The sequence below is a fragment of the Mytilus edulis genome, chromosome 4 (genome assembly GCF_963676685.1).
Source record: "Mytilus edulis chromosome 4, xbMytEdul2.2, whole genome shotgun sequence".
Lineage (NCBI taxonomy): Eukaryota > Metazoa > Mollusca > Bivalvia > Mytilida > Mytilidae > Mytilus > Mytilus edulis.
Window position 1 is genome coordinate 74,634,957 of NC_092347.1, and position 20,405 is coordinate 74,655,361.

General features: G+C 32.7%; 1 protein-coding gene across 34 annotated transcripts in view; it reads right to left on the reverse strand.

Moving 5' to 3' along the window:
- LOC139520522 (myoferlin-like) overlaps window positions 1-15,506 on the reverse strand; it is an 80,945-nt gene extending 65,439 nt beyond the window's left edge. For 16 of the 34 annotated variants that reach the window (XR_011663910.1, XM_071313232.1, XM_071313224.1 and 13 more), the window contains exons 1-2: window positions 15,294-15,506; window positions 15,022-15,077 (exon numbers count right to left, since the gene is read on the reverse strand). Coding sequence is in view for 32 of the 34 variants with exons in the window: in XM_071313232.1 (XP_071169333.1) it covers window positions 15,022-15,077; window positions 15,294-15,390 (153 nt within the window). In the remaining 2 variants the exon portion in view is untranslated. The remainder of the gene's footprint in view (window positions 1-15,021; window positions 15,078-15,293) is intronic. The other 18 variants (XR_011663911.1, XM_071313236.1, XM_071313228.1 and 15 more) reach the window with 3 other exon arrangements.
- Window positions 15,507-20,405: the final 4,899 nt, after the last annotated feature.

The following is a 20,405-nucleotide window of genomic DNA, read 5'->3' on the forward strand; positions in this document are numbered from 1 at the left end:
CGCCCAGTTTCACCTACGTACTGAATACCGCATCCCGGTTTGTTTCATGTGAGTAAATAAATAATACTGTTTGTTTTTCAAGTAATATCAGTTTCAAAATTTAGAGAAAATGTGCGACCATTAAATGTGGACCTTACTGTATTGTTGGTGGAAAGACGGGGACACGTAAGTCATTTTTTGGCATGACACTTATCGATAGAAGGGTAACCACGATTTTTATTGTTAAAAACGTTAGCTATTGTAGTATTTTTAGATAAGCGATTCTGAAGATTGAGACGTGTAGATACCCTTTGAACGAGTTTAGTATTTAATATTTTTCCATTTCTAAGCTTCATATTTGTTTTTTGGTATGTAGATTTATTACAAAGGAGCAAAGACTGGCGTCCAGAATATGAACCATCACACAGTAGATTAAATTGTGTAAAAATGATAAAACTGTTCGGCTCAAGACGTCAAATGCTTATTGTCATAAGTTACCCGACAAATTTAACAAAAGATAGGGTATATCAAGGTAGCGACTGACGTCTGACTAAATAGATGAATGGGGCTGAATATTAAAATACTACTTTTTGATAGATATTCCTAAAGTAATGAACATAGAGAAGTTCTCGCTCGGACACGCACTCCATAATCTAGTATAATATAAGAGCATAAACCTTAAGCACGGGGAGGCACTCTACTGTCTCCACACGGCACTAAAGACAAACTCTGTAAAAAATAAAATTGAGAAAGGAAATGGTGAATATGTCAAAGCGACAACCACCCGACCATAGAGCAAACAACAGCCGAAGGCAACCAATGGGTCTTCAATGTAGCGAGAATTCCCGCACCCGTAGGTGTCCCTCAGCTGGCCCCTAAAATATGCATAATAGTACAGTGATAATGGACGTCATACTAAACTCCGAATTATACACAAGAAACTAAAAATTAAAATCATACAAGACTAACAAAGGCCAGAGGCTCCTGACTTGGGACAGGCGCAAAATTGCGGCGGGGTTAAACATGTTTATGAGATCTCAACCCTCCCCCTATACCTCTAGCCAATGTAGAAAAGTAAAAGAATAACAATACGCACATTAAAATTCAGTTCAAGAGAAGTCCGAGTCTGATGTCAAAAGATGTAACAAAAGAAAATAAATAAAATAACAATAATACATAAATAACAACAGACTACTAGCAGTTAACTGACATGCCAGCTCCAGACCTCAATTAAACTGATTGAAAGATTATGTCTTCATCATATGAATATCAGGTACAATCCCTCCCGTTTGGGGTTTAGTATCATACTATCATAAAATATATGAGAAGAACATAACCCGTGTCATGCCAACAACTGTTTTTTTAGAAATAAATGTGTTTAGTTCCGATGCAAAGACCCTATCAGTGAATCAATGTTAAAGCCAAAATATGCAATCTTTAATGACCTGACAACAGTATCGTAACTATATCCCCTTTTAATAAGTCTATTTAAAGGTTTTGTTAGTTTCTGAGGAGAATACTGACATTTTTGTGCTTTATAAAGAATATTTCCATAAAATTTTGGATGTGAAATACCTGAACGTATAAGATGTCTGCATGTTGAGTTATATTTACGAATTATTTCCTTATACCGGTGATAAAATTTAGTAAATGTTTTGACCAGTTTGTGATATCGAAAACCCTGGTGTAATAATTTTTCAGTAATACATAAATTTCTCTCGCTAAAATCTAATACATTGTTACATACACGAGCGAATCGTACAAGTTGAGATATATAAACACCATAAGATGGTGACAAGGGAACGTCACCATCTAAAAATGGATAATTAACAATAGGAAATGAAAAATCATCTCTTTTATCATAAATTTTTGTATTAAGCTTCCCGTTTATGATATAGATATCAAGATCGAGGAAAGGGCAGTGGTCATTGTTATCATTAGCTTTATTTAAAGTAAGTTCTACAGGATAAATTTCTTTAGTATACATACTGAAGTCGTCATTATTTAGAGCCAATATATCATCCAAATATCTAAAAGTGTTGTTAAATTTTTGTATCAAATGTTGTTTTGATGGGTCTTTGCTAATTTTAGTCATAAATTGTAACTCATAACAATACAAAAACAGGTCCGCAATAAGTGGTGCACAGTTAGTCCCCATTGGAATTCCAATAACTTGACGATATACGGAATCTCCAAAGCGAACAAAAATGTTATCAAGTAAAAATTCAAGTGCATAAATAGTATCAAAGCATGTCCAATTGACATAGTTCTTTTGTTTATTGCTACTAAAAAATGATCTAAAAGAGTTTGAACATATGTACTCGCATTCCGACTTTTTAAATGCCCAGTTAATTAGGGATGTGAATTTTTTCTTAATAAGAATATGAGGCAAAGTGGTATATAGGGTAGAAAAATCAAAACTTTGAACAGATTCAAAATCACCAATATATGCATGCAATTTATCAAGTACTTCCAACGAGTTTTTGACACTCCAAAAGTAATTAATTCCACTATTTTCAAAGGCCTTATTTGAACAATTTATTATCAGGTTTTTTATTGTACCAAGTGTACTAGTAAGTAAAACAGACAATTTAGTAGTTGAACAATGGCTGGAAGATGAAATAAATCTATATTTGTAAGGTTTTTTGTGCAGCTTCGGAAGCCAGTACATAGTTGGGACTTTCATTGTGTTTGGTTCTGCTTGTAAAGAAGTAGCTAAAAGTTTATGTTTGTTACAGATGTCGTTTTCTGAAAATGAAGTCAGTTGGAATGTTGGTGAATTCGTGATTTCCTTTTGCAGAACCTCTATATAAAATTTACGTCAAACAATAATGATATTATTAGCAGCTTTATCAGCCGGGACAAAAACAAATTCCTTGGCTAGTTCTGTTAGTTTATTTTTGATACGCGAAATAGGGTTTTTATAGTTTTTGTTGAGGGTAAAATGTTCTTTAAAATGTTGTATTCGAATATCAACTATCTTCATTACTGAATTAAAAAAAGAGTCCAAAGATTTTTTGTCAGCTTTTTCCCGTTTTACCCATTTCAAACAGTAGGCGCGGAGTGAGTCGTTGATGATATTACGACACTCATTCCAGTTAATAGTTGACGGGGGACGATATTTAGGTCCTTTACTGAGGAATGATTTTAACTCTCGGTCGCGAACGATGTTAAGGTCTCCTGTTATAACATGGGAAATTGGTCCATAGGTGTATTCTGAATTACTGCAATTACACGACATAGGTGTATTTTCAGTGATATTTACATCTTTACACAATTGGCTATAATTAAACACATATTTTCGGGTAGATTTCTTGTAAATATAACAAATGAGAGGGAGTTCAGTATTATCAAAATATCCAGGAATTTGGTCTTTAACAGAATGGTCGTTAAAAATACCGGCAATATTTACAAAATCAAAACCTTTATTGACATACTTTATTTTAATAAAATGTTTTTTATGATCTTCAGGGCGATCAATTTTTGGAAACAGTTTAGAATAACAATATGCCATTATAATTTGGACAATTTCATACTTAGGACTGTAATATGAAATTGTGTTGCAATCCTCTAAAATTTTATTTAATTTATTTATAGGTAAAGAACAAAGCTTGGTTAACAGATAATGTCTGCCGTTGTTTTTTGAAATGGAAATTAGGTCCGAAATATTTGTATGGTTGGTCCGAAATTTTCTTTGATTGCGATTTTTTCTGCGTCCATGAGAACGATTTTTACGAACAGTTTTAGAAACTATATCCAAAATGTTAACAGAATCGGTTCTTGATATATTGCCAATTCCCATGATATTATCATTAAGACCGAGAGGGTAGACTGTCTGTAATTTTTTAATCCAATTTAATTCATTTATTTTTCGTGATCGTACAAACTTGGAATGAGATTCACCAGGCTGCTTATTTACTACTTCTAAAGGTTGAACTGTTAAATATTTAATAGGATGACTGTGCTTCTTAAGATGTTGATAAATGATACTTTTGAATTTATTGGGTCTTTTAAAACGATACAGGTGTTCTTGCGTGCGTTTAGATAAATATCGCCCAGTTTCACCTACGTACTGAATACCGCATCCCGGTTTGTTTCATGTGAGTAAATAAATAATACTGTTTGTTTTTCAAGTAATATCAGTTTCAAAATTTAGAGAAAATGTGCGACCATTAAATGTGGACCTTACTGTATTGTTGGTGGAAAGACGGGGACACGTAAGTCATTTTTTGGCATGACACTTATCGATAGAAGGGTAACCACGATTTTTATTGTTAAAAACGTTAGCTATTGTAGTATTTTTAGATAAGCGATTCTGAAGATTGAGACGTGTAGATACCCTTTGAACGAGTTTAGTATTTAATATTTTTCCATTTCTAAGCTTCATATTTGTTTTTTGGTATGTAGATTTATTACAAAGGAGCAAAGACTGGCGTCCAGAATATGAACCATCACACAGTAGATTAAATTGTGTAAAAATGATAAAACTGTTCGGCTCAAGACGTCAAATGCTTATTGTCATAAGTTACCCGACAAATTTAACAAAAGATAGGGTATATCAAGGTAGCGACTGACGTCTGACTAAATAGATGAATGGGGCTGAATATTAAAATACTACTTTTTGATAGATATTCCTAAAGTAATGAACATAGAGAAGTTCTCGCTCGGACACGCACTCCATAATCTAGTATAATATAAGAGCATAAACCTTAAGCACGGGGAGGCACTCTACTGTCTCCACACGGCACTAAAGACAAACTCTGTAAAAAATAAAATTGAGAAAGGAAATGGTGAATATGTCAAAGCGACAACCACCCGACCATAGAGCAAACAACAGCCGAAGGCAACCAATGGGTCTTCAATGTAGCGAGAATTCCCGCACCCGTAGGTGTCCCTCAGCTGGCCCCTAAAATATGCATAATAGTACAGTGATAATGGACGTCATACTAAACTCCGAATTATACACAAGAAACTAAAAATTAAAATCATACAAGACTAACAAAGGCCAGAGGCTCCTGACTTGGGACAGGCGCAAAATTGCGGCGGGGTTAAACATGTTTATGAGATCTCAACCCTCCCCCTATACCTCTAGCCAATGTAGAAAAGTAAAAGAATAACAATACGCACATTAAAATTCAGTTCAAGAGAAGTCCGAGTCTGATGTCAAAAGATGTAACAAAAGAAAATAAATAAAATAACAATAATACATAAATAACAACAGACTACTAGCAGTTAACTGACATGCCAGCTCCAGACCTCAATTAAACTGATTGAAAGATTATGTCTTCATCATATGAATATCAGGTACAATCCCTCCCGTTTGGGGTTTAGTATCATACTATCATAAAATATATGAGAAGAACATAACCCGTGTCATGCCAACAACTGTTTTTTTAGAAATAAATGTGTTTAGTTCCGATGCAAAGACCCTATCAGTGAATCAATGTTAAAGCCAAAATATGCAATCTTTAATGACCTGACAACAGTATCGTAACTATATCCCCTTTTAATAAGTCTATTTAAAGGTTTTGTTAGTTTCTGAGGAGAATACTGACATTTTTGTGCTTTATAAAGAATATTTCCATAAAATTTTGGATGTGAAATACCTGAACGTATAAGATGTCTGCATGTTGAGTTATATTTACGAATTATTTCCTTATACCGGTGATAAAATTTAGTAAATGTTTTGACCAGTTTGTGATATCGAAAACCCTGGTGTAATAATTTTTCAGTAATACATAAATTTCTCTCGCTAAAATCTAATACATTGTTACATACACGAGCGAATCGTACAAGTTGAGATATATAAACACCATAAGATGGTGACAAGGGAACGTCACCATCTAAAAATGGATAATTAACAATAGGAAATGAAAAATCATCTCTTTTATCATAAATTTTTGTATTAAGCTTCCCGTTTATGATATAGATATCAAGATCGAGGAAAGGGCAGTGGTCATTGTTATCATTAGCTTTATTTAAAGTAAGTTCTACAGGATAAATTTCTTTAGTATACATACTGAAGTCGTCATTATTTAGAGCCAATATATCATCCAAATATCTAAAAGTGTTGTTAAATTTTTGTATCAAATGTTGTTTTGATGGGTCTTTGCTAATTTTAGTCATAAATTGTAACTCATAACAATACAAAAACAGGTCCGCAATAAGTGGTGCACAGTTAGTCCCCATTGGAATTCCAATAACTTGACGATATACGGAATCTCCAAAGCGAACAAAAATGTTATCAAGTAAAAATTCAAGTGCATAAATAGTATCAAAGCATGTCCAATTGACATAGTTCTTTTGTTTATTGCTACTAAAAAATGATCTAAAAGAGTTTGAACATATGTACTCGCATTCCGACTTTTTAAATGCCCAGTTAATTAGGGATGTGAATTTTTTCTTAATAAGAATATGAGGCAAAGTGGTATATAGGGTAGAAAAATCAAAACTTTGAACAGATTCAAAATCACCAATAATATTTTCATTTGCTAATTGTGTTCAACATTGAAAAGTATGGGTTATAAGAGATGAAAAAAAAGATATCTATAATAATTTTAGGTGTAGACTTTAAAAAAAAAGAATGTACCAGAGGACCCAAAAAAACCCTGATCAAGCTTTGCAATTTTCAAAGTTAAAAAGAAGCATAACTGTAGAACTGTATGTGAATCATTGCCCAAATTCAAACTATATCTGCATATTTTAGTACTCAGCATTGATTAAGAGTTTTATAAGATTATTATTGATTGATTTATGATTGCTTTATGCAGCATCAGCAACAAAGACGTCTGACTATATCCTGGTGACAATAAATTTGGATTAGTAAAACTTAAATTAGAATTCAGAAACGAAAATGGGAGGGAATAACAAATGGAAAGACGGAAGGACAATTTTTGTGACCTTCTTTTTCCCCCAAGGAATAATAATAATAAAACAGTTGAAAGGAATGAGGAAGAAAAAGGGGAGCAAATAGATGGATAGAAAGAAGATAATTATTTTAAACAGAATAAAAACATGGAGGCAAAATAATTCTACTTAGGTCTAATTTCAGGATAAATTTCTATCAATATTAGCTGCTTGGTCAGATTCAGATTTTTTTTTTAGCGTTTTAAGTAATGTGGGACTTATCCAGGCGAAAGCTTAAGGGTTGAAGTACATTCCTGAAACAAGTATAAATTAAATAAGATATGGTTTGGGTGCCTAAGCCAACTATCCACCCGAGACCAAACAATGTAGATGTAAGCAGCTATAGGTCATAGTTCAGCCTTCAACAATGACCAAAACTCATACCCCACAGCAAGCTGTAAAAGTCCCTGACAAAATAAAATGTAAAACAGTTAAAGAGTTCTAGAAAACCAATGAAGCAATTAAACAGTAAAGAAGTATTGTAGTCAGCAACCAACAACTGACAGCAATCTTAGGACAAGCACAAACAGAATGTGACAGGGCTAAGATTGTTCTTTCATGAAACTAGAGGCTCTTAAGAGCCTGTGTTGCTCACCTTGGTCTATGTGCATATTAAACAAAGGACACAGATGGATTAATGACAAAATTGTGTTTTGGTGATGGTGATATGTTTGTAGATCTTACTTTACTGAACATTCTTGCTTCTTACAATTATCTCTATATATAATGAACTTGGCCCATTAGTTACAGAGGAAAATATTTTTTTAAAGTTTACAAAAATTTATGAAAATTATTAAAAATTATTAAAAATTGACTGTAAAGGGCAATAACTCCTTAAGGGGTCAACTGACCATTTTGGTCATGTTGACTTATTTGTGGATCTTACTTTGCTGAACATTATTGCTGTTTACAGTTTATCTCTATCTAAAATAATATTCCTTAAAATTTCCTAAAAAATTACCAATTCAGGGACAGCAACCCAACAACCGGTTGTCGGATTCATCTGAAAATTTCAGGGCAGATAGATCTTGACTTGCAAAATAATTAAACCCCATGTCTGAATTGCTCTTAATGCTTATTTTTAGTCATGGCAGCCATCTTGGTTAGTTGGCTGGGTCTAAATTTGGCCCAGTAGTTTTAGAGGAGAAGGTTTTTGTAAAAGATTACAGAAATTTACGAAAAATTGGTAAAAAATTACTATAAAGGGCAATAACTACTTAAGGCGTCAACTGACCATTTTGGTCATGTGACTTATTTGTAGATTCACTTTGCTGAACATTATTGCTGTTTACAGTTTATCTCTATCTATGATAATATTCAAGATAATAGCCAAAAAACAGCAAAATTTCCTTAAAATTGTCAATTCAGGGGCAGCAACCCAACAACCGGTTGTCTGATTCATCTGAAAATTTCAGGGCAGATAGATCTTGACCTGATAAACAATTTTACCCATGTCAGATTTGCTTTAAATGCTTTGGTTTAAGAGTTATAAGCCAAAATCTACATTTTACCCCATATGTTCTATTTTTAGCCATGGCAGCCATCTTGGTTGGTTGGCTGGGTCACGACACACATTTTTTAAACTAGATACCCCAATGATGATGATGATGATTTTTGTAAAGTTAACCACAACGGATGACGACGACAGACGCCAAATGATGAGAAAAGCTCACTTGGCCCTTTGGGCCAGGTGAGCTAAAACAGGTAGCAATTAACATTATGAACCAGAAAAAAAATTCTTTTCACCTATTCTTTTTTAAAGTCAGTGTGGGGGTTGCTCCGATTGACCCATTTTTCATAATGAAATAAAAGAGTACAAAAAAAGTTTAAATATACTGAAGGTAGAAAAATATATGATGTATTGGATCTATTGATCCGGATTATGAAATTCTAATATAAGGTTACAGATGATAAAATGAACAAATCTGTCCTCATTTGTACCTCAATTGAAATAATTATATCTGGCTCAGCAATTTTTCTTTTCTGATCCTATTAAACATTTTAAAATCTTTATCATTCTGGCAATAGGATGTTCATAACATAGAGCCAACCTTTTAAGGATCAAATATGTGTATTAAAATCCTAAAAACAACAACATAAAATGATATAATTTTTTTGTCCACATCCTATTTAATCAATTCCCCCACATTTTAACAACATGATTTCAAAATATTTTCATTAATTCACAAGGTATGAATAAAATATTTTTCTACAATAGATAGATCAAAGGCAGACAGGTAGAAATCTGTCAGGTAACATAGGTGTGTGTGTAGGTTATGTACTTCCCTATATTTACGTGGGCAGATATATTGAAATTATCAAATTTATATAGTGAAACCAAGTCTTCATTCATCTTTTTTGACAAGGACATTGATATCTCCAAACTGCTTCAAATATCAATTATAAATACCATTAGGACATGTAAGAAAATATATAATTGTAGTGCAGATATGAAGATACATGTACATGTATATAAATATCTTTAAATATCAAGGTCATAGTATAATAATATTATCTTTGTAAATTATTAACTGTCAAATAATCCACAAAGGTATTTGATTCAACCAGAGAACGAAAGCATATAAATAAATCAATATATGTTGACAATACATTTTAAGGAATATACATGTATATGGGTAGAAGATATCTTCTCCTTTCAAAAGTCATAACTAATACCTGGTTTCAGTTAAATCCTAAAAAACGCATCTCGATTTTTTGACAATGAAAATGATCATGGTATCATTATCATCCCAGAATTTATAAAAAAAAATGTCTCAATATGATACTTTTGAAGGGAAATATTTTCTTTCAGCAACTGTCATTTAAAATAGATAATAAGCCCCAATACAAAGCAGGTACTTTGCAGTGATTCAAAATCACAAATTTAAAAACATTTTATTGCTAATTCTTGAACTTCCCCCTGATTTTGTCTCTTCAATTGAAATCATTCAAATCTTCTATGGAAATCATTTGTCTTCAAATCAATGTTGGAAAGGTTTGCCTAAATTTGGCTTAAGAATTTTAAACTTGCTAAAATAGTATTTCTTTCTCTTTTCTATAACTAACTCTCTCTCTCTCTCTCTCTCTCTCTCTCTCTCTCTTTCCCTTGGTGTTTCTTTACTCTCTATCCTCTTGTGAGGGAATTTTTTTGCGCACCTTTAGAGTAAAATAATGCTGTCCATCTTTACAGTATTTTGCAAATTTCCAGAAATGAGAACAGATGACTTTCAATCAGACTAACAAACATAATAGAAGATAACAGGATTAAATATATCATACAAATCTATCAATTAAAATTCTTCTTTACTATTAAAGGAATTTTGAGATAACAAGGGTCAACTGTATATGCATTTGACAATGGGTGTGAACCTAACTTAAAACATTTGTTATCAATCACTCTAGTCATCCGAAGAAAAGGAGAAGGTTCTACATATTTTGTTTTAAATTCTGACCACAAGACAGTAAAGGGTTAACAATCATAAATCTTAGATCACAATGTTTTCTACATACCGGTAATTATTTTTTCTTGTCTATTTTAGCAAACATTGACACAAGTTAAAATGCATGAATAAATGAATATATAAATGTTTATTATAATGTTGTCAAAATGACAAATGGAAAAGAAAAGAAAATTTTGATAAATATACTTATCAGTTAATCATGATAATCATTTTTTGATGAGATTTAAATATACATTTGTATGCATTACTTTTTCTGACAATAATATTAATACCAAAGCAGGGTTACCTCTACTCTCTTAAAGTTTTAATTATTAATTCTTAACCATTTGGCTTGTAAATATTTGAATTTAATAGGTACATGCATTTGTGTGAGTAGCTGACATATAACTCTTACAAAATTACCACACTTTTTTTTGTTGTGAAATATAATCCATACAGGCATGACAGGATGAAATATGTATGAAAAATTCATATTAGGCTGTTGGTTTTCTAATTTAATTCATTTAATATTTTATAATCCCATGAATTTTAAAGGTTACTATATTGTGTGGAATATGCTCATTGTTGAAGGCCCATCAGTGACCTGTAGTTATTCACAATCTTCAGTCAATAATTGTCTTAACTATTGGCTGGGAACATATATGTTCCTGCTATTGGCAATCATACATCATAATTATCTTCTTTATATTGTAGGAATAAGCAGTTGTACACGACACATCTCATATTATGATAGGAAGGTGTGGAATGATTGAGACAACTCTCTACCACAGACCAAATGATTACAAAGTTTACAAATTTAGGAACTGTATGGCAAATAAGAGCAAATTCCATACCACATAGTCAGCTTTACAAAAGGCCTGGAAATGACACAAAAGATAAAACTAACAGCCTGGTTTATGTACAAAACAATGAAAGAAAAACAAATATGATATACACTTGCTCAACAAACTAAAACCACTGTATTACAGGTTCTGTCTTGAGACAGGTACATACAGAATGTGGCAGGGTTAAGCTCAGTCTGGTGGCACCAAAATCTCTCCCTAACCCTGTATCCCCTTTTTCTCAAACTATCCAAAAATTCCTTTTTCCTTTTCAAATTCTTTGATTTTCTCCCATTTTGTTATGATTATATAAGAGATTACACCCTGCTTTACAAACCTCCCTTTCTCAATCTCTTTCTAGCCTGACTGTCCTTTCAAAGTATACATGTACACTAACTGAAGATGAAAATGACATGCATATTTAGTCATTATCAAATAATCTGACAATGATTACACATACATGTAAAAACATATCACTTCAGGCTAATGATGAATGTACTACTGCTATTGGTGTGAAATACTACAAGATGACCTTTCATGGACACTGTGACTGTCAAAATTACCAAATATTACATAAAATGACCAAGTACATTTTGTACATCATGTACTTACTATTGTATCATTTATGTGCAATATTTTTCAATGATTAAGCTATGATGAAAACTTTTCCTTCTGAATACACTTTACATGTTATAATTGTTATGTAAGAAATTTGTCTGCTTTTGGAACATGTATATGTATTATATGATTAAAACTACACCTTGAAAGTTTTAAAACATGAGTGAAAGAATGTAAGTTCAGAAGGGGACATGAGTGAAAGAATGTAAGTTCAGAAGGGGAAATTGTCTGTGAACTATAGTGTTAAACCAGTTGCATTGTAAAAGTTTAGCCATTGAAAAGAGTACACCAGTGGCAGATCCAGAAATTGTCATAAAGGGGTGGGGGCATTGACTTCCTAAGAGGGGGCCTGCTCGAGTCACGCTTCAGTGATTCCCTATATAATCAACCAATTTTTTAAACAGGCCCCCTGAAAAACCCTATAATCTGCATCTGTAGTGTACACAAGTAGACTCAAATGTGTTTTTTCTCACACATAAACTAGAATAACTTGCTAGATTTGATCATGTTTATATAAAAACAATGTAATGGTGTAATTGCCAATCTTTTATATAAAATTCTGAATCCTATTGGTGCAGTGCACTGCACACTGCCATTTCCGTTTGTACTTTTATTTTTCAATATAAAACAATACTTGTCATGCTTGTAGGTTGAAATGAAAGAAAATTGTTATCAAGGGTGTGATCGAAATATCAATGAATTGTAGAGATAATAGATTGAAGTATAAAATGCATGGGTGTATTTACACAATTATCTCCAGTATTTACAGCCCACACTTATGTAAATTTAAATTATCACAGATTAAAACTCAAATCTGTTGACTTATCATAAAAAGTAAACAATATCCTTCATAGAAATATCATTGGAATTGTCCAGTTTTAAATCAAATGTGGCCATTAATTAAAAGTAATCAAATTTATAAATGACCATTCCTGCATTTCACAATAAAATGTTCAAGTAAAATTGATCGACTCAGCCATACATTTTCAACTGGTCAAAAATAGTTGTAGAATGTTGCAAAAGTAATGTGTCCAAGGCTCTCAAAATTAAACTTTTCATGAATAAAGGAAGACCATCTTTAATATTACTGGAGAATCGCCAATTGGCCTCAATATAATTATTCATAAAAATTGAATTTCTGGTACCTTATGCTTCATGCTCCCATTTGCATGTTCAACCAAATGAACTTATATATGTTAATACAAATGTATGCCTTCTGATCAGGTGTAATGCAATGAACTTTATACAAATGGAAAAGAAAAATATATACATGTATGTATGTCAGAATTGTTTCTTCCAAGGTTAGGATTTGATTGTGTTGTTGGGTCTCTGTCTCATCGACATTTCTCTCAAGTCAATTTTTATTCATTATATGTTACAATATATATTTCGATCAAGTTTATGTGACATTGTAAGCTGCAATAGTATGAGTATTTACATTGTAAGAAGGATTAGATATAAAAGAACACACAAATCTACATAAAATTGACTAGACATGTTATATGGAGGTATCTATATAAAATGTAAAGATATGTAAAAGATACTTATACATATTTGGTGTTACACCTGAGTAGAGATGATGTCATTGATAACAATTTCACAGGTAAATAAAGCAATACAGATTCCTTTGGCCAACAAGGCCAAACTTAATGTAAAAGTAATGTTCTGGAATATTTATTATTAGGATGTCAATTATTGATAAAAAATGTAATGGCAGCTAAATGTTGTTGTTTTCCCGCTGGAGCAACCCACAAGAATACGCACACCCAAATGTCTCTTCTTTGTAAATGTGAAAAGAGTGTTTATTCTTGACAATTACTAGGAGATGCCACTAATGAAAATTTAAGCTATATGATTATCTCATCAGAATATAACTTTAGTATAAAAAAAAAAAAATTCATATTACAAAAAAGTCAACTGTTTTATATTTCAAAAATTCTACCGTTCATAGCCTTTTGTAGTTCAGTTTGGGGAAATGTATTACAAAAATATGATGATATAATTACAAAACTAAAGAAAACATTACACTTAATCAATTGGATGTGTACATAAGGTGCATCCAAATAGCCAAGGATTAAAACATGTTTATCAATCATACATATATAAACTTAAAAGATAGTTGAAATACAAAGTGTGTGTTTATATGACTGCATATTTAATTGCAATTATCATTTAAAAATATGTATGGTATACATGTATCAATCCTTCACTACTTGGATGTGCCTTACATACAATGAACACATCCTACACATCAAATGGATGGAATCAGTATGGTGCCCATGCATAAAAGGGTAAACAGGGTTCAAAGGGACACAACTCTGACATTGAAATGTCACATCTACTTCCCTAAATTGATTGGTGATTGCTGTATGCCGCATCAGCACAAAAAGGCTATATCGCGGCAATAACCCTGAACTAAGTCAAAGGGCAAAGCCCATGTTATAACAAAATAATATACACAAAAAAATATGACAGACAAGAACCAGCAAACAACCACTGAACTACGGACTTACAATGTTTGACCATTTGAAGACAAAATAATTTCTGTTGCAACAGGTAAAATTCTCAATTTGATTTTATTTTTATTTTCAGTAACCCTTTTGCAAATCAGAAATAAGCAGAAACATACAATACAAAATATCTGCAACTCCATTTGAAGGAAGCCTAGAATCAAAGATACATACATGTATGAGGAAATCTTTTTAAGCATTAAATTTGGTGCAACAATCTATAACTGTGTTATTGTAGTCTCAGATCATATAGCTTTAATCATGTTAATGATCTTTAATCTATTTAATCCTTTTTGCTGATTTACATTGAAAAGCAATTCATATTGACATCTAAAAAAATATGGTTAGATTCAAGTACATTTATTTTATTTCATTTTTCATATTATGTTTGAAAATTCTGGAGGTGGTTTCACAAAAAAAACTTAAGACTAAGGTTGATCGTAAGTCATGAAGAATTCAGTATACTTACGACCAATCTTACCCGTAAGTTTTTTGTGAAATCGACTCCTGGGCACTGTGATTGGTAAATAAAATATTTGTTGGTGTACCCCTTCAGATTCCCCAGCAATTGTGCAGTACTAAAGGATTAAACAAGTACACCTATAACATGTATTGTATAATGTCACAACAACAAAGATGTATATAAAGAATGACAAGTAGGAAACTAAACAGGAAAACATGAACATTTGTAGCTTGTTACTTAATATAAATACTCATTTTATTTACCTCTCCCCAATTAGGATTTAGTGATGACTTTTGAACTTCAGTTTTTTTCTTTTCACCTGGAATAAAAGAGTGTTATCAGTTTTCATTTTAAAAGGTGCAGTTTAGATGCACGAATACAATGCAAATTAATGCAGTGGTCTTATAATATATGACATTTCATTTTTCTGACACTACCGGCATTTTACGTATGCGTATATGTACTGTAGGTAAACAGGTGTATTTATTTTGGTTGGATGCACTCGGGAAATTTAGCAAGTTTGCAACTAACTCACCTTTAAATTCAACGGTGGTATACGGGTCACTTTCTCCAAACTTTTCAACGTTCGGTACATTAGTAGCACCTACTACAATTACTTGAAGCATGGACATTTTGTATATCCTAAGAATCCACTACTTCATCTTACATCGAACGTCCACACCCTCGGTTGTAATGGTCTACACGAACCAATTTCCTGAATGTTTATTGATGAGTGTCATCCGAAATATTCCGAATGATTCACCCACACAACTTCTAATGCCGCGAAATTTTAAATAATTAGATTATCACGAAGCGAACCTCCACGAAAGCACCACTAAGCGAGTGCGGACGTCACTGAAAGCACCACTCATTGATATTTGGTCTTGTGGGGGGTCTCATTTGATATGATTTAAAGATCATGAAAGTATTTTATCCTTACGAGTTACCTGATTGTTTTTCTTTTAAATTACGAATACTCCCAATCAAATTTACTTTAGAGAAAGAATGATGGTCACCATCTGCCACATATCAAATATATAATGCAATATATCAGATAAGATATATTATTTTCAATTAAGGGCCCACAAGGGGCATATAGAGAACAGTCTCAGCTCATATTGACTTGAATAAATTTTCCAACAGTATTAAGAACCTGATTGTATTCACAGCTTGACAAATAAATATTTTTTGCTGATTGTTTAGTAAAGTAAACTGTATTTTATGACAAACAAAGTCAAAGAGGTCATCTCTATCATACTTAAATTTTTCACACGAAGTTAAAAAATGGATTTCATCTTCAACACAGCCAGAGGAGCATTTTTTGCAAATTCTTTGATTTCGTGGAATATTTAGAAAACCGACCAAAAAAAATTCAATTTGCAGCTTATGAGCAGATATACGCTCTTGTAAAGACAATCTGAGGATTATGAATTAAATTATTTTGGAACAAAAAATTGTCATGTCTTGAATTTAAAATAGTGTTAAAAAGTTTACCAATGGTACTAGTAATTGTTGTACCTCTATAGTTAGATGGGTCACCAGGATCATCAGATTCAAAAATTGGTGAAATATATAACCATCAGCCCATACCATTTGGTACACACTGTTCTTGAGGCATAAATTACCCATTTTATATAAGCAATATATCAGATATGACTGACAATGTTTAACATTTCATTTGATATCAAACCAGGTCTACATGCCTTGTCTGATTTTGAGCTCCAATAGCAGCAGAGATTTCTTTAAATAATTTGATTATGTAAATCATTAAAGATTGAAAAGTTTTCGTTGTCACTCAGTAGGGTTTCCAACTGTTTAAGCCGAGAATAGAATGAATTGTCACTTGCAGAGTGAAGATTACGAAAATGATGTGGCCCATGTATCTGAGTCAGGAGCAGCTTTCTTTTTTCTTTCCTGAATGCATTTATCAACTTCCAAAACTGCTTAGGGTTATCAGCTCTAAGAGTATCGAGTTTTTGTAACATGTAATTGATTTATAAATTCCTTATATATTTAACTTCTCTACATTTATTACAGATTCTATAGTATTAATAATATATCTGCCTTTAATAACAGGATCCTTAGGATACCTTGAATAATTTTTACCTAAAGATATAACATGTTTACGCATTATCAAAAGATCTCTATCATACAATTTTATTGGGGGGGGGGGGGGGGGGGGGGGTATGGCACCCTTATTCTTTTTTGGGATTACCAGGAAAACTTTGGCAGCAGGAAGACAAATATTACATAAATACCGTGCTTTTTTGTTTAAATGACTTCTGAAGAACAAGCGCTATCATTAATAAGAAAAGATGATATTTTCTGCTGGGAATCCGGTGACAAAAGTCCTAGCTGAAATTTAAGAGGATAATCATCAGTCTATCTAAAATTAACGGGAACAGCATGAAGATTATTCGACTGAGATTCTCTTAATTGATACTCAGCCAAAATTTCCAATGATAATTGTTGAAACAAACTCTGACACTCTAAATGTCCCCTTTCTAAGGACTCTTAGATCGAAAAAAAATAGATTTATACAAAAGCCCAGATAAAATACAACTGTTATACTCAGCTAAAGGCAGGCGATTCTATGCATAGTTCGACACTTAAACTCCTTTCACAAGGGTGTACGAGCTTGAAAATGTTCAAAAATTAGTTGGTTATGCTATAAAATTTTCAGACGGAATTTTTGTTGTTTTATTGAAAAATAAAAAATGAAAAACAACACCTTGACTAACGTTTATCCTGGACTCGAGCATGATCACTGAAGATACATTAGTTGTAGACTGAATGCGCATCTGGTGCAGAAAAAAATGATACCTTTAATGTTACTAGTACCAGTGGCGGATCCAAGGGGGGGGGGGGGTCCGGGGGTTGGACCCCCTTTTTTTTTCTTTCCGTTCAATGCATTTGAATGGGAGCATATAGTTGGACCCCCCCCCCTTTACTCTGGGTTGGGACCCCCCCTTTTTAAAATGGCTGGATCCGCCACTGAGTACCACTAGGTTGATGCCTCTGCTGGTGAACTGTTAGTCATGGAGGTTATCACCAGTCCAGTAGCCAGTGACTTCGGTACTGGCATGCATGAAAATGACTTATGTGATTTTATTTTATTATTAAATTCTGCTGTTACAAAATGTTAGAGATGATTTTGAATTAAGGAATATATCTCCCTCATGCAAAGCTCTGATTCCTTGCTCGGCTTTGGCTATACTTTTTTGAACCTTTTGGATTATTATAGCTCTTCGTTTTTTGAAAACGCTTTTGGTTTTCAACCTTTTGGATTAGTATAGCTCTTCATCTTTTGAATAAAATTTTGATTTTTAAGTATTTTGGCTTTAGCATCACTGTAGAGACATTTATTGTCGAAATGCACATCTGGTGCAGAAAAATTGGTTCTGACAATGTTAATATAGATGTTGAAGGCCGTACAGTGACATATGTGTCGTTTGGTATCTGGTGGAGTGTTGTCTCATTGGAATGAAATTATACCACATTTTCTTACTTCAAGTTATATCAAAAGTAGGATTTTTTTTGCTTGTTTTTCTTTCAAAGCCAATCCGTCCATCTCATCATCTAATCAAATTTCTTCAACACGCCTGCTTTCCTAGTATAGTTTACATGGCAGCAATGAAATGAAATCAAATAATCTTAATGGTGTGAATTCCGACATTTACAAAATACGAATACAGATTTGAAAGTAAAAAAGAACAAACATAACGAGACACATTTGGACAAAAAATTTAGATTTACATTATAGGGATGTTATTCATATCATTGATTCGAACAAGTTAGGGACGACATCTCAGTAAAGATCGATGTAGGATAAAAAAAAACTTAAATCAAAATAGTTGTGGGGGGGGGGGGGGGGGTGTCAACATTGCTGCAAGTTTTGTTAATCCAAAATCGATTTTACATATATCCATATAGGTAAATACAATTTTCCCAAATTAAGTTAAGAAGGGGGGGGGGGGGGGGGGTCAGTGAAAAAAACTATGTGAATTAAGTTTATATCCTACATTGAACTTTTGATGTCGTCCCTTAGTTCAATTAACTTTTACAAAAAGCTAAAATTCTTAATTTCATGATTTTGGCAATCAACTGAATCTGTTGAAACACTTACGTACAAATAGATCGTCGGGTTTAGCTATAAAATGTCCGAGTTATTTAAGTTTATAAATCTCAATGATAAATGCCTGCTGAAATTTCTGAATTTACACAATAGTTTTGTTTACCAATCTCAATGGGGTTTAATTCAAAGTCTGGAATTCTTTGGTACGGTTTTCAAATCTGTTCACATTGATATCCAAATGGTCAAAAATTGACTTGAACTGTTTGATTGCACCAAAAATTGTATAACTGGGGTTGTGTGATATGCTGAATCTCACAATTTATTTGGATTTATAGTTTGTTTACCCCGTTTTCAAGCTGGTTTCCATCAGGGTCCAAAATTAAACTTTGTTTGGTGTAAACAAGGATTGGATATGCAGAGTTTTTGTATAAGCTGAATCTAATGAATTTATGAAGATTTAGAATTTTAGGCCCGCTGTCATTTGGTTCACATTTAAGTCCAAGTGGTCCAATTTCATAAAAATAAAATATAATTCACCGGCATGGTTGCTTGATATGCTGAATCTAACCATGCATTTAAATTTTGGATATTGGACCATATAGAATGTGTCTCAAGGAAATATATTTGTATTATAATTATTAATGAGAAAGGTATATATGCTAGATATACTTACTGAAGGTGTGATGAGATGATAAAAGCTGTTAATTTTCTCCTCGATAATATTTATATACGCTTCTGTAACAAAGTAGATCGACAAATGTAGGTATTCCTATGGGCACTTATTGCACCCCTTTAATAGAAGACTTGTTTTTGTAGTTATGAAACAAAGTTTATAACCAAACTCAGTAGAGACCCGTCTAAATTGCATTTGATTGATGAATTCAACAACACTGACCATTATCTTGATGATATTTTTTCGTTTTTTCTGTATCTTTGTGCATTGCACAAGGTCATGCTTTTCTCTGACTGTTTATACTAAATCCATTGGATGTGCACGGATTGATAATTTAGTCTTAGTTTCATGATTATTTGATTAGTTGTTTTGGGCTTTGAACTAGCTATCAGTAACTGGGAGTACTCTCAGATCTGTACTTGTGTCTTTTTGTTATTGGGATGAACAAGTACCCAGTCACGTCCACTCTGTTTTTGTGAGATGTATTTCTATTTGTATCCATCTGATGAGTTGAGCCCTTTTCAACTTTTTATAGTTCTTTCTTATGTTGTTCTGTTACACCACAGTCCCAGGTTAGGGGAGGGTTGGGATCTCATTAAAACATGTTTAACCCCACCCACACTCTGTTACTTCTGTATACATGTGCCCGTCCTCAGTCAGGATTCTGGAATTCAGTGGTTGTCGTTTGTTACTGTGTTACATATTTGTTTTTCATTCATTTTTTCTACATTAAGGGGGCTCGCGGGTCTAAATCAAATTTTTTATTTAATATAGGATTTCGCTATATTTTTCTATAAATGAACTTTATCTTATACTTAATAGAAAATAAAATAAAAAAATGGGGTCACCGTTCATTTACGCTCATAATCTGCTTTCAAAAGAAGCATACGTTTTTGTTA